Source organism: Mastacembelus armatus, chromosome 24 (assembly GCF_900324485.2).
Source record: "Mastacembelus armatus chromosome 24, fMasArm1.2, whole genome shotgun sequence".
In the NCBI taxonomy this organism is placed as follows: domain Eukaryota; kingdom Metazoa; phylum Chordata; class Actinopteri; order Synbranchiformes; family Mastacembelidae; genus Mastacembelus; species Mastacembelus armatus.
Window position 1 is genome coordinate 11,456,722 of NC_046656.1, and position 13,381 is coordinate 11,470,102.

General features: G+C 39.2%; 2 protein-coding genes across 2 annotated transcripts; one reads left to right on the forward strand and one right to left on the reverse strand.

Moving 5' to 3' along the window:
• Positions 1-2,299: 2,299 nt before the first annotated feature.
• rsph9 (radial spoke head component 9) lies at positions 2,300-7,510 on the forward strand. The gene is made up of 5 exons (XM_026318992.2): positions 2,300-4,337; positions 4,423-4,591; positions 4,929-5,058; positions 5,225-5,371; positions 7,200-7,510. The coding sequence occupies exons 1-5, from the start codon at positions 4,111-4,113 to the stop codon at positions 7,358-7,360; spliced, it is 834 nt and encodes a 277-aa protein (XP_026174777.1). The 5' UTR covers positions 2,300-4,110; the 3' UTR covers positions 7,361-7,510.
• An 84-nt stretch (positions 7,511-7,594) lies between these two features.
• On the reverse strand, positions 7,595-10,186 carry mrps18a (mitochondrial ribosomal protein S18A). The gene is made up of 6 exons (XM_026318993.1): positions 10,010-10,186; positions 9,785-9,816; positions 8,966-9,070; positions 8,740-8,863; positions 8,220-8,292; positions 7,595-8,109 (listed from the first exon to the last, which is right to left on the reverse strand). The coding sequence occupies exons 1-6, from the start codon at positions 10,155-10,157 to the stop codon at positions 7,965-7,967; spliced, it is 627 nt and encodes a 208-aa protein (XP_026174778.1). The 5' UTR covers positions 10,158-10,186; the 3' UTR covers positions 7,595-7,964.
• Between the last annotated feature and the right edge of the window lie 3,195 nt (positions 10,187-13,381).

The window sequence follows — 13,381 nt, forward strand, 5'->3', positions numbered from 1 at the left end:
TTGCATTAAGTATTAAGTGGATACAGAGCCATTACCAATAATAATACTTGGTAGTTATAAAAATCCCAAATTTTTTTAAATGCAGAAACACATATACATATATTTTTAGAAATGATTCTTTAAATTACTCTAATAATGGGTCTGTAATTTTCTGACCATTTTCTAACAATTTCTAAGACATTTCCTGAACAGAAGTTATAATGTTTGGTATAAATTACAGGGGAAAATAGCAATTTCCTTAGGATACATTTAAACCCAAATACTGATTTGGGTTTAAACCTATACTAACCCTATTGTTTGAAACTTATTCTCCATATGTTGGGAATGCATTTTTACCTCAATAAATCTCCTATTTTTTATGTGTGGCCAACCCATGCATTGACATTCGGACTCCAGGTTACACTACCAATTAAAAAGTTGGTTGGAAATGTACTGATTGAATCTTCTCCTAGTTTATTGATAATTAGGATCAAAATTGGAGTTATTTCCAAGAGATCTATTGGAAATTAGAGCTCTGTAAAATGTTACTGTTTATTTTTTTAAAGAAATATTGTTCACTTATCAAGACTTAGATAAGAAGATTGATACGAGTTCAGTGTATACTCAGTATGAAGCTCCAGCAAGGACAGTTAACTTAGCCCAGCACATAAACCATTGTAAAGTCACAATGTGTCATTCTTCGACATTTTGCTCACAGATTTAACAAATATTAATGAGACATTGTTTTTAAGTTAAACACATCTTTGGTATTTCTGCAGTGGAATTTCATGTATTTATTAGATGACACATAATGTGATATAAAAACTTTCAGTCTGTTTCTATTCTAATTTAAACTGAAAAGTGTGGATACTGAATAGATTTAGAAAATACATAAAAGTTAATAAGCATTTCAGTTTTAGGTGTACAGATAAGCCCTGTTGATCATAATAATTACTGCTTTTGAGCAGTTTGTTGGCACTCCAGTTCAAACAAAACAGACCCAACACAGCCTTTTCTGGATCAAAACATTTACCGAACGTTAATCCAAAACCTCTGTGACTGCATTTTTTGTGTAGTGTGCAACCCACTGAACTCAGTGCCCTCGGTGCATTCTTGGTGTTGTTGTCTGTGCTTTTGTACAGCACAGACACTATTATTTGATCACTTCACTCCCTCTCTCTTAGTATTCACTTAGTTTTGAACTCCCAAGCCACTGAAGTTAAGAAAGAGCGGCTGTTTTGTGTGTGTGTGTGTGTGTGTGTGTGTGTGTGCTTGTATGTGTGTGTATAAAACAGGAATTAAACCCACTTAGAGTTCAGAGGTTTTGGGCTCAGGTTTCCTTCACATCACCACCAAGATCGATGGAAGTGACCTCTGACTGCTCCAATTTGTATATAAACATGGCACTGGCCAATCACAGCATCGCGTGGGTTTGTGCCAACCAATGGGAGGCTCTGGCACCATCGTGCTCTGTGGCACTCCCATCTTTTGTTGTCAGGATTAGTACCGTGGTAACACTGGTCGCCTGGGAGGTGAGTTTCCCATGGTAGCGGGGACCAGGACAGAAACAGACTGCTTCATTCCAAGTAATACTTCTTTCCCGGTCAATTGGGAAACACAACTGGCGTGGTGTGTGTGTATGTGTGTCACTCTGTGGCTTCCAATACCAAAACTTCCACCCAGACCGCCAACTCTAATGAGGTGCCATCCAAGGCAACAAGCTCAAAGTGTGTTTGTCTGTGTGAGTGAGTGGGAGGGTTGGAGAGGGGCTGTCCTTGTGTGTTCTCTTCTGTATGGGGTACTATATGGAGAAGTCACCCCATTCTCCCTCCCTTTCCTGTTGGTGGACTACATTAGCCAGAAAGGCGGAGGGCCAGGCAGCTGAAATCACCGCTGCTGATCAAGCATGTGACTCTAGACCAAGGCCCTTTTGTTTGGACTATCGCAGCCAACACACAGAGCTGGAAAAGCTGTGTTGCATGGGAATAGAATCAGAAATGATTAAAACCTGCTTGTGGGTTTTTCTGATTTTCTTGAGAGACAATAGGTTTAAAAATTTTGATGAAATCAAGCTCCTTTTTTGAGATTATTAACAGTTAACATGTTTTTCTACAATAGAGGTTCAATCTATTTATATTGACCTCTGTGAATATTAGTGTTCATTGTTACTGGTGAGGCCCACCATCTCAGACTGGGTTCAGTTTGCCTTCAGAAGAACTTTGCATATCTATAATCCACATTTCCTGCTGCTGCTGTTGAATGTGAAACAGCTGATTCATTTAGCATTATCAGTAGGTTTATACAACTGCTATCACTGTAGCAGAGCAATCAGTCGAGCTGATAACTTAAAATGATGAGGACATGAGGGTAAGAATGAAGAAAAGGGTGAATGACATCACAGCTCTGTTTTTGTTGTAGTGCTTGTTCTTTTTTCTTCTTGTTTTGTTCCACATAAATGACGCTCCCAGTTCAGAAACTGTCACGTACTCGCCAGTGTAAGCCAAGACTGTCCATCAAGGTGAGGCATCGAAATAATATCCTTAAGGATAAAATTTGGCCAACGTCGCAAACAACAGACTGTCCAAAATCATTTTTTGGACAGTAGCCAATCATATTTTTCTCAGTGTAACTGAAGCCAACTTCACATTGCGTACACTGGCTTAGACTGCTGGATCTGAGCCAGGATAAACCAAACAGCCAGGGTCCATTTAGTGGCATTTAAACAGGATTCGCTCCATATGCTGTTAAAAGGAAGTGATTTCAACATTGTGTTTTTGCATGTAATCAACCAAATGGTAATGAAAAAATATTTCCAAAGGCACTTACAGAACGACCAAGATAGATTTTGACGCTTTTAGCTCTATGGTTAAATGTTCAATGACATCAGGTCTGTAAGAAACTGGTGACTGAAAAGAGTTTTCCACAGCAAGATAAAGAGAAAATAACGAAATACTCAACATTTCTAAATCTAAATTCAGGCAGAAAGAAATTTTCACCAGTTTGAGAGTTTCCTTTTCTCCATGTGAAGCTTTTCCTTAGCAAAAGCTTAGCACCTGATCATTTGATAACCTATTAAGGTTTTAAAACTCCAGTTACCAGAGCACAATTAAACCAAGTTGCCACGACTATCAAAATAAACTCACTTATAAAACAGCCAATTGCAAATATTCAGCACAATGACAGTGGCCTGTCCCATCCATCTCTCTCATGCTAGATCATGTTTCAGCTATTTCAATTGCAGCCTCTATAACCTCAACACTTAAAACAGGCACACATACATGCACGCCCTGTGCCTTGTTTTCCGGCCCTAAATCCTATTCATGTCATTGCAGTAAGCCCAACGGAAGCAGCCTACAGTGATCTGTGAGTTCATGTCACAAGCTGGTAAATTACCTTGAATTATGACCATGGGTGGATTTAACAAATGTACCTCTTATTTATGCAAATACCTGTTTGCTACCAACTCAGGTTGAGCACTAATGCTGTTCCTATTCCCCGATATACAAATAATAATTGTGTAAACATAGTAAATGCACACTAAGATGGTTTCCAAACACTCACTCCTATTCCCATGTGGCACGCAGTCATGTTAGTGGGATCTAAGTGTGCATCCTGCCAGCTGTGCAAAGGGCTTAACCAGTTCTGTCTTCCAGCCAGTGTGGTCCAAAACTGTCCTTCCCTTCCTCCTATGTTCCCTTCAGTGTCTTGTAATGAGCTTCATGGGAGTAGCCTATCAAAAGAGGGCAAAGATCACGCATTTATTCCACAGATTACATCATTTCAATTATATAATATATAATTATTCTAATCAATGAGCAACTAGTACTTTTCCTGCTGTGAAACTTAAAATGAAATGAGTCTATTGTTGTTATTATTAAGAGCTTTGGCAGAGCATCAGTATTGTCATATGAAATGTTGTCTTCTTGCACATACACCACCGAGCCATAGAGTGACACACACACACACAAACACACACAGAGGGGCGTTGCCATGGCGACCGTAACAGGGTTTGTTGTCATTAGCAACCAAAGTACCGTTCGTACCTACAGGCTTAGCTAGCTGCTACGTTAGCTATCAGGCAGTTAAAAAAGAGCAAATAAATAGGATAGAAAGTCATTTACTGCGTAAATAATGGACTCAAACTCTTTGTACTATTCTTTGGAACTCGTCGCAGGCAGCGGACATACTTTAAACCTCGAGCAAAGAACCGCTCTGCAGACTTCCTTGGTGATTCTGAAAAAAAACTACAAGTTCCACCGAGTCTTGCTTTGGGGCAAAATATTAGGATTGAACAACGATTATTTTATCGCTCAGGGGAGAGGAGAAGATGAGATGGAAGATAAGAAGAACCTGTACAGGCAAGTGTGTGATTCTGATTCATTTCTGTTTGCCACTGATTGTATGAAATGCTGGTTTGGGTGTCCTATGCTTTGTCATCTCCAGCTTCAACTGCATGGACTGGTTCCTGCTGCCCCCCGTCACAGACCAGATGATAGAAGAAGTGTCCAGAGCTGCAAAAGGTCGCTTCATAGGGGACCCCTCATTTGTGTATGAACATATTCAGACCCGCAAACATGGTAATGGAGAAAAGGCTGAAGAGGAGGAAATAATGGTAAGTTTGATCAATAATGTGTGAAGGGTGTCATTTATACATAAACACCAAGTTGTTCCAAGTCATACATATAAGGTGTTATATGAGTAATACTGCAGTACTGCATCTTAGTATAAAAATATGTTAAATAGTCCTGTAGGTAGTTTATAAATCCATCTATCAGCATTAGGCATCGGAAATATAACTAAAGTCAAAACAATGAATGGATGTGGGACCAAAAATAAAAGATGAGGACAGTCTTGCAGGGACAGTGTCCTACTTTTAATGACATACTGTTGTTCACAAAATCTCAAGCCAGTTTTCTCTGCAACAAACTTCTATTCATATTCAAATTTAGACCAAAGTCACTGAGGAGACCAGGCTGACAGTCGTCGTTCATCATATCGATGAGGAAGTGTCTGTGGTACCACGTGGCGCCTTCGTCCGGAATCCACATGGCCTTGTCCAGATAAATCGCAGTTTTGATGGTATGTGTGTCTCATTGTGGAGTGTTAATATTTTCTTCCCCAGATGAATGACTTTTTAACAAATATGGCATTAATTTCATTACCTTTTCAAAGTTGTTTGATTAAACTGGCTAGTCCTGCTATGTAAAAGTTTGAACATCTTGTCTATGTGCATTTTTTTCCTTAGGTCTGTCTCACTCAGAGGCTGGGAAGCTCGACAGTTTCCTTCACTTCAGCAAACCAAAGAATCTGAAGAAGAAATCCATCCTGGAGATGGGTGAACTGAACCCAGCCATTGACTTTCTGGATGTAGTGAGTGATGACATTCCTAAAGGTGAAACCACAGATCTCAGTCTACCCCTACATTACAACATATCATTACATTAATCTAAAAAAACAAAAATCACATCTTACAGTCTTTTTGCAGGTTTTTAGGTACATGATCAACCATCTGAGCTGTTTCATTATTTCATTATTACTGAGCTCTAACAGGTTTTGTAAAGATGACGACAGTGTATTAAACTGTTGCAGCAAAAGGTGACCCTATAATCTGTACACATTAGCACACAACTATTGAGAGGAAAAGAAACTGTTTAATGAGGCCTTCACAATTTCCGAGATACATCATGAGGTTATTCACGTTACATGCATTCCAACTGTCATGCTACATCACAACTAATGATGTGTGACATTAATGCACTTCATTGGCTTCAGCTTACTGACAGTAAAGTTTCTTCGAAATGGAACAACTGAATCATTTTAACTGTAAAATGGTTGGATGAGCAAAGCTACAATGATAAAAACCTGTCTAACCACTGATGGATGGAATATGGTTTCTGGGAATATGTTGGGACATTTTTCTTTTAATTCAAGCATCAAGTTTTTATATGCAGTGGCCTGACAATCCAACTATTGCTGTTGGATTAGAAATATCTCTTGATCCTGAATTCAGGGCTCATGTATTGTGATTAAAAAGAAAAAAATAAACACAGCAAAAAAATGAAGTTAAATCATCCCGTTGCTTTTGATATCTACAGAAAACTGAGTACATGAGAAGAGGCCCACCAAAAACCAATCTGAATTATAGGATCACTTAAACCTTAAAGAAATTACACTAAAGAATTCATGGAATTATATATGTTTAAGTAAGCTTTGGCTCATTTATTACTTCCAGTTACTAAGCCAAGTAAGCCAAATGTTGGTACAGTATTAGAATTCACTCCTTAAGGGATTCTGTAATGTGTTTAATATTTTATTTAATAATCAGCTAAATATTTTGTTGAAATGTCTATTGAAAAAGTCTAATTCAAGAGGTTAGCAATAAGTAGATGTGAATAGTATAAAAAAAATATAAGTTCCAGTAAGTGTGTCGCATCTATGGCCAAACATTCAATAGAGGTCTGAGTTAAGAGGGGTTCCTCATGAGTATGTTTGTGTGTGATAAGAATTTTGGCCATGTTATCACTGCAGCACACAACAGCTGTCTTAATGCCACACTCATTGCAGCCATCTTCACATCACCTCGCATGCATTTGCCGAATAGCGTAAGGAGTTGCAATTTTATAAATGGGTCCCTGGGGAAAATGCCTGTATGATGTATCTCCACCATAAGACACGTATTTTCCTCTGAGACCTTAAGCTGGGCTTCCCCTCATTTCCACAACAGCCCTGCAAACTATTTCCAGCTCTTGATTGATGACTTTAGGTGTCTCCTCCAACAACAGTACAGTTGCAACCAGAACATTACATATCACATGCCACATACCAAACTTTCACTCTTTTTCGAATCATGCTTTATCGGGTAAGGTCAGAGACAAAAGTGGTGATATAACTGTTATTTTGTAAAATCGCCTCCCTTTTGTGTGTAGGAATCAGACAAATGGCTTGCATTACAGAGTTTCAGATCCAGTTTTTGTTCTCTGTTCCCTTGGTCTTGGGTTCATGGTCGCACCCAATCATATTGTGAAACAGGTTAGACTGTAGATATCAAAGGCAAAGGGATGATTTATTGAAATGTCCCTTGGCAGTCTCTATTATATGAATATAATGTTCTTGGAATGATAAGTAAAGATGATTTCTCTATTTTGCAGTCAGTGAACATGACGTGAGAGCCTGTTGAATTTATTTATTAATTGTTTACAAAAACCTGTGTTTGCTTGTAGGATCGTGGAGTCTCCAGTTTGAATGCGCCAGCAAAGTATGCGTGCTTCGCAGCCTGCTGTGGCTTGGCCTGACTTTCTATCATGTGCCAATGACGCCACAGCATGGATACATCTACATCGGTAATGGGTTAAAGAACTTGGACCTTCCGTTTATGCTATAAAGAGACATCTTAGACTTATTTCAAGCTACAAATATTTCATGTTTCTCTCTTATTCGTATGGTTCCTCAAAACCAAAATGTATTATATGAAATATATTAGTACATTTTGTTTGTCTTGTCCTAAAACAAACTAAAATGGTGCAGTCATGCAGTTTGGGTCTAGAAGCTTTTTGTTCCATTTAGTTCTCATGCACAAAGCTCTTCATTTACAGTAAACACATGTTGAGAGGCAGAGTAAACAGACACATTTTATTTGCACATCTGTATTGCCTTGAGCATCCACAGTCAACATGCCACCTACATTGAAAGTGTAACACTGACCTTGTTGTTCATATTCATTTATCAGAGTTGACTTCAAAGGCAGAATAGATGGTTCTGGGTGGGGCTGACCATGAGTCATTGAAATCGTGACACAGCTTAATAAACAAAAGGTAGAATAAATACAGATGGATGAAGCTTTTAGGGCTTTTCCCAGGGCAGTGTGACAAAAGTCAGATTAAACAGCAGATGTAGTTAAAAGATGATGAAATCCAGTGCGTCTTTGCATAATTGGTCCACCCACTACTCCTGCAGTTGCTGTAAGGATTCATCAGGCTTTCTGTCTTTCAGTGTTTTATGTAAAGAGGCTTGACACTGTAACGGATATTGTTCTGGAGCACGGGGTGGCCAACAACCATGCGTTTCTTACACCACTTCAGTCCCTTTTTATAAATGGGTTTCACTGATTTAATAGACCAGCGACTGAGGTATCTGTCCAAAAAAAATAAGAAAGATTAATTAACTAAAAGTCTGATTTGTGCTGCACCTAAACTAACAGCCAGATAATGAGGAGACACAAATAAGCAGACAGACGTCTTCACCTGTTAAGTTGTGGCTTGGGCTCCTTTGGGACATGGCCCTCTGGAAGTTTGGGTCTGTGATCAGGAAGGAGACCTTAGACATGGCAGAAAATGAAATGTCCATTAATTTAACTTTAAATATATTTAAATATAGGTAAATATATTTACCTTTTTGATACAAAATGGTACAAAATGTAGACACATTTCAGATGGGTTCTATTGATCCTGCCTGCTACAGTTCACTCATCATTGTGACCGAAGTTAAAGTCATCTGCAGTGGTTTGTTCTGTAATGCGTAAACAGCTTGGAGCAAATGCACAAGTAATCAGTAACAAAATAATCCTGTCAGCTCTTGGCCCAGTTTGCACACCCTTTTGCCAATTGGCATTATGTGCTTATTAGTCTCTGCACCAAACTGTATCTGGAATTTTCTGGAAGCCTGCGCTAAATGTGACATTAAAAAAAGTATCAAAATAAACAAAGTGAGGGTAATGTGACATTAGAGCAATTGCACAGAAAAGGAGCAGGCACTAACACTGACCTGCTCTGTGAGCCATCTGCACACAGATGGCAATCTTGTGATGTTCTTCTGGACATAGACCAGTGATTCTCCTGGGCAACATCCCTCCATCTGACCTGATGAACTGACTCAGCAACAAGACATCCTGGAGGAGGTTAAATTTAAAAATAAGAGAAAAAAAACAGGTGGTACACTCTCTATAATATCTGAGATAATTTGTTCACTAAAAGTCTGTGAATCCATTTACTGTGTAGTTGTATTTGTTCTGCAGGTTCCATCTGTAGATAGGACACTTGGCTGCAGGGTTTGGAGGCTCAGGTGCTGCTGGAACATCCACGATTTGACCCTCAATCTGACAAGACACGAGCATTGATATAGTTAGTCCAATAATAAGCTGTTGTAGGTTTACTGAATATTTCATTAAAAGAAAATATTTTTAATCATGAGTCCCTCTCGCCCATTATGCTTTCTAACTGTTGGTTGCAGGATGCACCAAGTCAGATCATAGGAGTTGCTCTTGGTGCATTTAATCTTCGAAGATTAAGCTGAAGCATGTGCTTCTATGCTCTCGTGGTTCCAATAATTTACCCTTAACACTACATATGATGCAAACATTAGCGTCACAATGACAAGCCAAACTATACAGGATGAGAAGTTACAGTTAAGCTATAAACTGCACGCAGTGTTTTGTTATATAAGGTGTTCCAGGCCAGTGAGAAGCCATTGGTGAACCTGCTTCTCCGGCCACTTTTATACTGCACAGTAGTCATCTATCCCATTACCAATTAGACTGTTTATTTTTATGATGAATTACTGTTAAGCTTTATGCAATGTGTAATTAACACATATGTACATATTGAAGTATATGTATATATGAGACAGAGCATAGCAAACAGACATCATGTGTTTATATGGCCAGTGTTCAGCACTTGTCCCATTAAAAAAGCTTTTGATGCATTTTATGACGGCTGGGAAAACACCATGAAACAGTTAAAGAGAAATATATATTTAGATCACATGTAGGATTTTATTATCAGCTTACTATCAGCAGCATTGATTTACTTACCGTCGTTGTTTTACCTTCCTGCTTCTCCAACACTGTAAAACACACACACCGATGTCAGGCCCCGATCATCATCATAAATATTACTATTGTGTTAGTATAATGTCTTCACTGCCTGCCTTTATTCTGAAAGACATATTCAGACATTACAGTGCCATTCGTCCCTGTTAGTTTGGCGCTGCCTGACGTTAACAGGCGAATATCGTCAAATTTGCAGAAATGTCTCACCTTGGCGGAACCCTCTGCTCTGAACCGTTAACGCAGACAGCTGGGGAACATTTATCCTTTGGAGAATTGACAGGTTGCTACTTGTGACACCTAATTTTATGCCCGTGAGCGAGGTCCAAACACACCTCAACACACTACCAGCCGCCATGTCTACTCCTTGACCTTCGTCATAGTCGCTTCCTGTCTGATAATCTCGCGAGAATGAAAACAGCGACAATCCCGGTAAAGGTCTGTTACTGCAGCCTTGGTTGTAAAAACCCACAGGACCCTTAAAATAACAAAGTAAGTTACACAAGTGTACAGATTATTTTAAATGGCCATTTCCGTGCATAGATTTAGTTGTATACAGTTTTATAAACTCACTTGATAAAAGCTTTGATAACAAGCTTACATAGCAAGAGGAAATTCCTTTCAAAGTCCATAGCTAGGATTTATGAACCTTTACCAAATGTTTTTTCTTAAGAGTACAATAGATTATGAGTCGAGATCTATGAATCTTTAATTAACCACAAAAACACAGCAGCACAGTATCAAACAAAATTAAACACAAGAGGAAAAAACTATGTACAAGAATGTATCTAAGACAAGGGAGTACATCTAAAAAAGTTTAAGTGACTTCCAGATAGAGTTAGATATATTTTTATTTTCTAATCCTGTAGAGATTCAATATAAAAATAACAATCACATTCACTTTCCCTCTTAAGATTTAAATATGATGAGCTAACATTGGAAAAATACATCCTGCAGTTTATACACTAACCTACAGGATAAATTTTTGAATCCTAAAGATGCTTGTATCCTTGCGTTGCTTTTGTCGGGATGCTTAGAGTTCATATCAAAGACAAAGTCGTTATTCATACCTCTACCATGCTCATGCCTTGCTCATCAGATGAAGGTTTGAGAAGCACCTAAAGGAGCCGGGTAGAAACATGCCAAACTTTTGTTACAGAAAGGACAAGATACAGGTAGATTCTTCATGCACAGATAAAGAGGCTCAGAGGAGACCAAGACTTTGATGTGAGATAGTGCTATCATGAGAACACTATGCCATTGTCTAGTTGTCATGTTTTTGTTTGCTGTTTTTCAGGAATTATCTCGTGGCTTCATCTGTACAGAGAAAGCATTAAGAAAGCCGTGGCATGCTGCAGAGATCTGCTTACAAATCCTTCTTTAGATACAATGAAAAAGAAACTTAAACTTAAAACTAAATAATGAAGCTTAACCATCTTTTGCAGGATCTCTGGCAAAGATTATTCCTCACTTGTTTAGTGTGGTGCCTGGGAATCAATATATCCCCAACTAAATAGAAACTTTAATCTGGCCTTTCGTTTACGGGGTCCTCCACTCAGAGATGCCACAATACCACAAGTGAGTAATTGATAGTAATCCCAGATTCTTTTGGAATCAAAGTCCCTGACCCTGTTTTGTTTTAGTCTAACCCAGGCAGGAGGATGCACCTGCATGAGCGCAGATGCACAAGCATCTTAAGGAACAGCAGCAATTCCTCCCAAAAGGTTCACATTATTTTGCAGTAACGTGCAGCAAACAAAAGTAAGGAATAAGAAACTAACAAACATGGATTTAACCAGATATTCAAATTTCAGCTTTGCAAATGTTTTATCAAGACAATGTGTTGTTGCATGTTTTTTTTTTTGGACTTGAAGGATACACTCTAATTGTTTCTTTGAGTAACAGCAGCTTAAGATTCGATTCTGTGATGTGTGTGCTTTGGTACGATATAGTTAATTGTGAGCACTGTGTAGTCAATACAAGTAGAACATGTCAGGATGTGCATCTTCGTGGTTTCTGGGGTTCAGGGCCAAAAATGTGAATAATTTTTCAAATGCCACCTTAAATGTGGAACCTGAAAGAACTGCACACTGAGATGCAAATGGACTTCTCCTGTGATTGTTTTGTCTACAGAGCAAAGAGTAGATAAATAGAGATTACTGTCACCCTGCCACCACAAAGACAGCATTGTCTCAGTGATCAGGTCCCTTCCTTAAGAACACTTAAGCAGTCACATTCCTCGAGGGAAGCACAAAAAATTGCATTTAAAGTGTCTGACCACCTCCTCACTGGCTTTGATATTCAAATGAAACATGGCCCTGTACAAACAGCGCCTTAACTGAGGAAGAGGGGGTAGAGTAAATCAGATAGGATTTCCCTCTGATGAAAAGAGCTCGTCTGACATTTTCACAGTGAGCACTGAGGGACACTAAAGCAATGTTGGGTCAGTGTCATGGTGGGAAGTTATTGCTGTGTGGAAAAGGTTAGCGTTTTCACCTCTGCCTCCCTGGATAAACTGGTAAAACACAGCATGGAATGAGCAGAAGAGCTGAGACTGGAGTGAAGATGAGTGGATTACACACACACACACACACACACACACACATACATACACACACACACACACAAAGAAATCCAACCCGCCCCCACTGCTTTTCCCCTTCATTGTCACACTGGTCAGTTTGCTTTATTGTTAATGTTATGGTGAATGCTGAAGGGCCCCTGGTGATAGCTGCTGCTGAACAGTCTAAACATAAAAAGATCTGCAAGAGGGTCATAACCGCAAATCCATGGAATCTGCGTAATTGAATTTGGGGTCATAGCTCTAGTCCATAACAGTGATTTACCAACCTGACTATTGTATGGCTTTCTGATGCTTGGCTTTACTCTGTGCCTCCTCAGAGGAAATCTCTCAGTGAAAATCAAATATATTTAACAATGTGTTATTCCCAGATGGAACGTGTGGACTTGCTGCCATCCAAACTGATGGGCACAGTCTGGTATGCAATTAAGGCATAGCTGTCACTAAGAGGCTTTCCTGGGTGATTAACTTGTAAGGGCTGTTGCATCTAAGGAAATCAACTGAACACAGTTATCCTATTTCGAGTGTATGAGTTTGGTTAAAGGCCCCCACTGCTTTTAATGTGAGGTGAGAAGAACAAAGCTTTCTAGAGCAGACAACTGGAAACGGAGAGGTGTAATCGACCAGGGAATGGAGCTCAAAGTCCAGAGTGGCGTTTAAAGCACATTCATTTCTCTTCTTTCCTTTTTTTTTAGTTTGTTAAAGCTTTCATCCAAGTGACATGACTCTTTATCCATCGAAGTATCAAGAAGCTCCCCACCTCTTCTCTTTCTCAGCCCTCTCTCAGTACCTTTCCTGGATTTTTCTGGTGTACGTGCTAAATGGCACCAGCTCCTCCAAGAAAATCACTGCTTCTTAAAGAGGCTCTCTTTCCTCCACTTGGCCCTCAGTGAGTGTCGGCTTCTATCCTCTCTCTCAAACACGCATACTCACACACATACTCAGTGTGCACGTACATACACGTACACACGAACATACCCGTACACACGAACATACACGTA

Bases quoted from the DNA above. Each gene is read 5' to 3' on its own strand.
- mrps18a (XM_026318993.1), bottom strand. From the start codon at position 10,157: ATGGCGGCTGGTAGTGTGTTGAGGTGTGTTTGGACCTCGCTCACGGGC. The intron at 9,817-10,009 runs GTGAGACATTTC...TGTGTTTTACAG, and splicing joins GAGCAGAGGGTTCCGCCAAG to TGTTGGAGAAGCAGGAAGGT. The intron at 8,293-8,739 runs GTCAGTGTTAGT...GCCATGTCTAAG, and splicing joins GCAGATGGCTCACAGAGCAG to GTCTCCTTCCTGATCACAGA.
- rsph9 (XM_026318992.2), top strand. From the start codon at position 4,111: ATGGACTCAAACTCTTTGTACTATTCTTTGGAACTCGTCGCAGGCAGC. The intron at 5,059-5,224 runs GTATGTGTGTCT...TTTTTTCCTTAG, and splicing joins GATAAATCGCAGTTTTGATG to GTCTGTCTCACTCAGAGGCT. The intron at 5,372-7,199 runs GTGAAACCACAG...GTTTGCTTGTAG, and splicing joins GAGTGATGACATTCCTAAAG to GATCGTGGAGTCTCCAGTTT.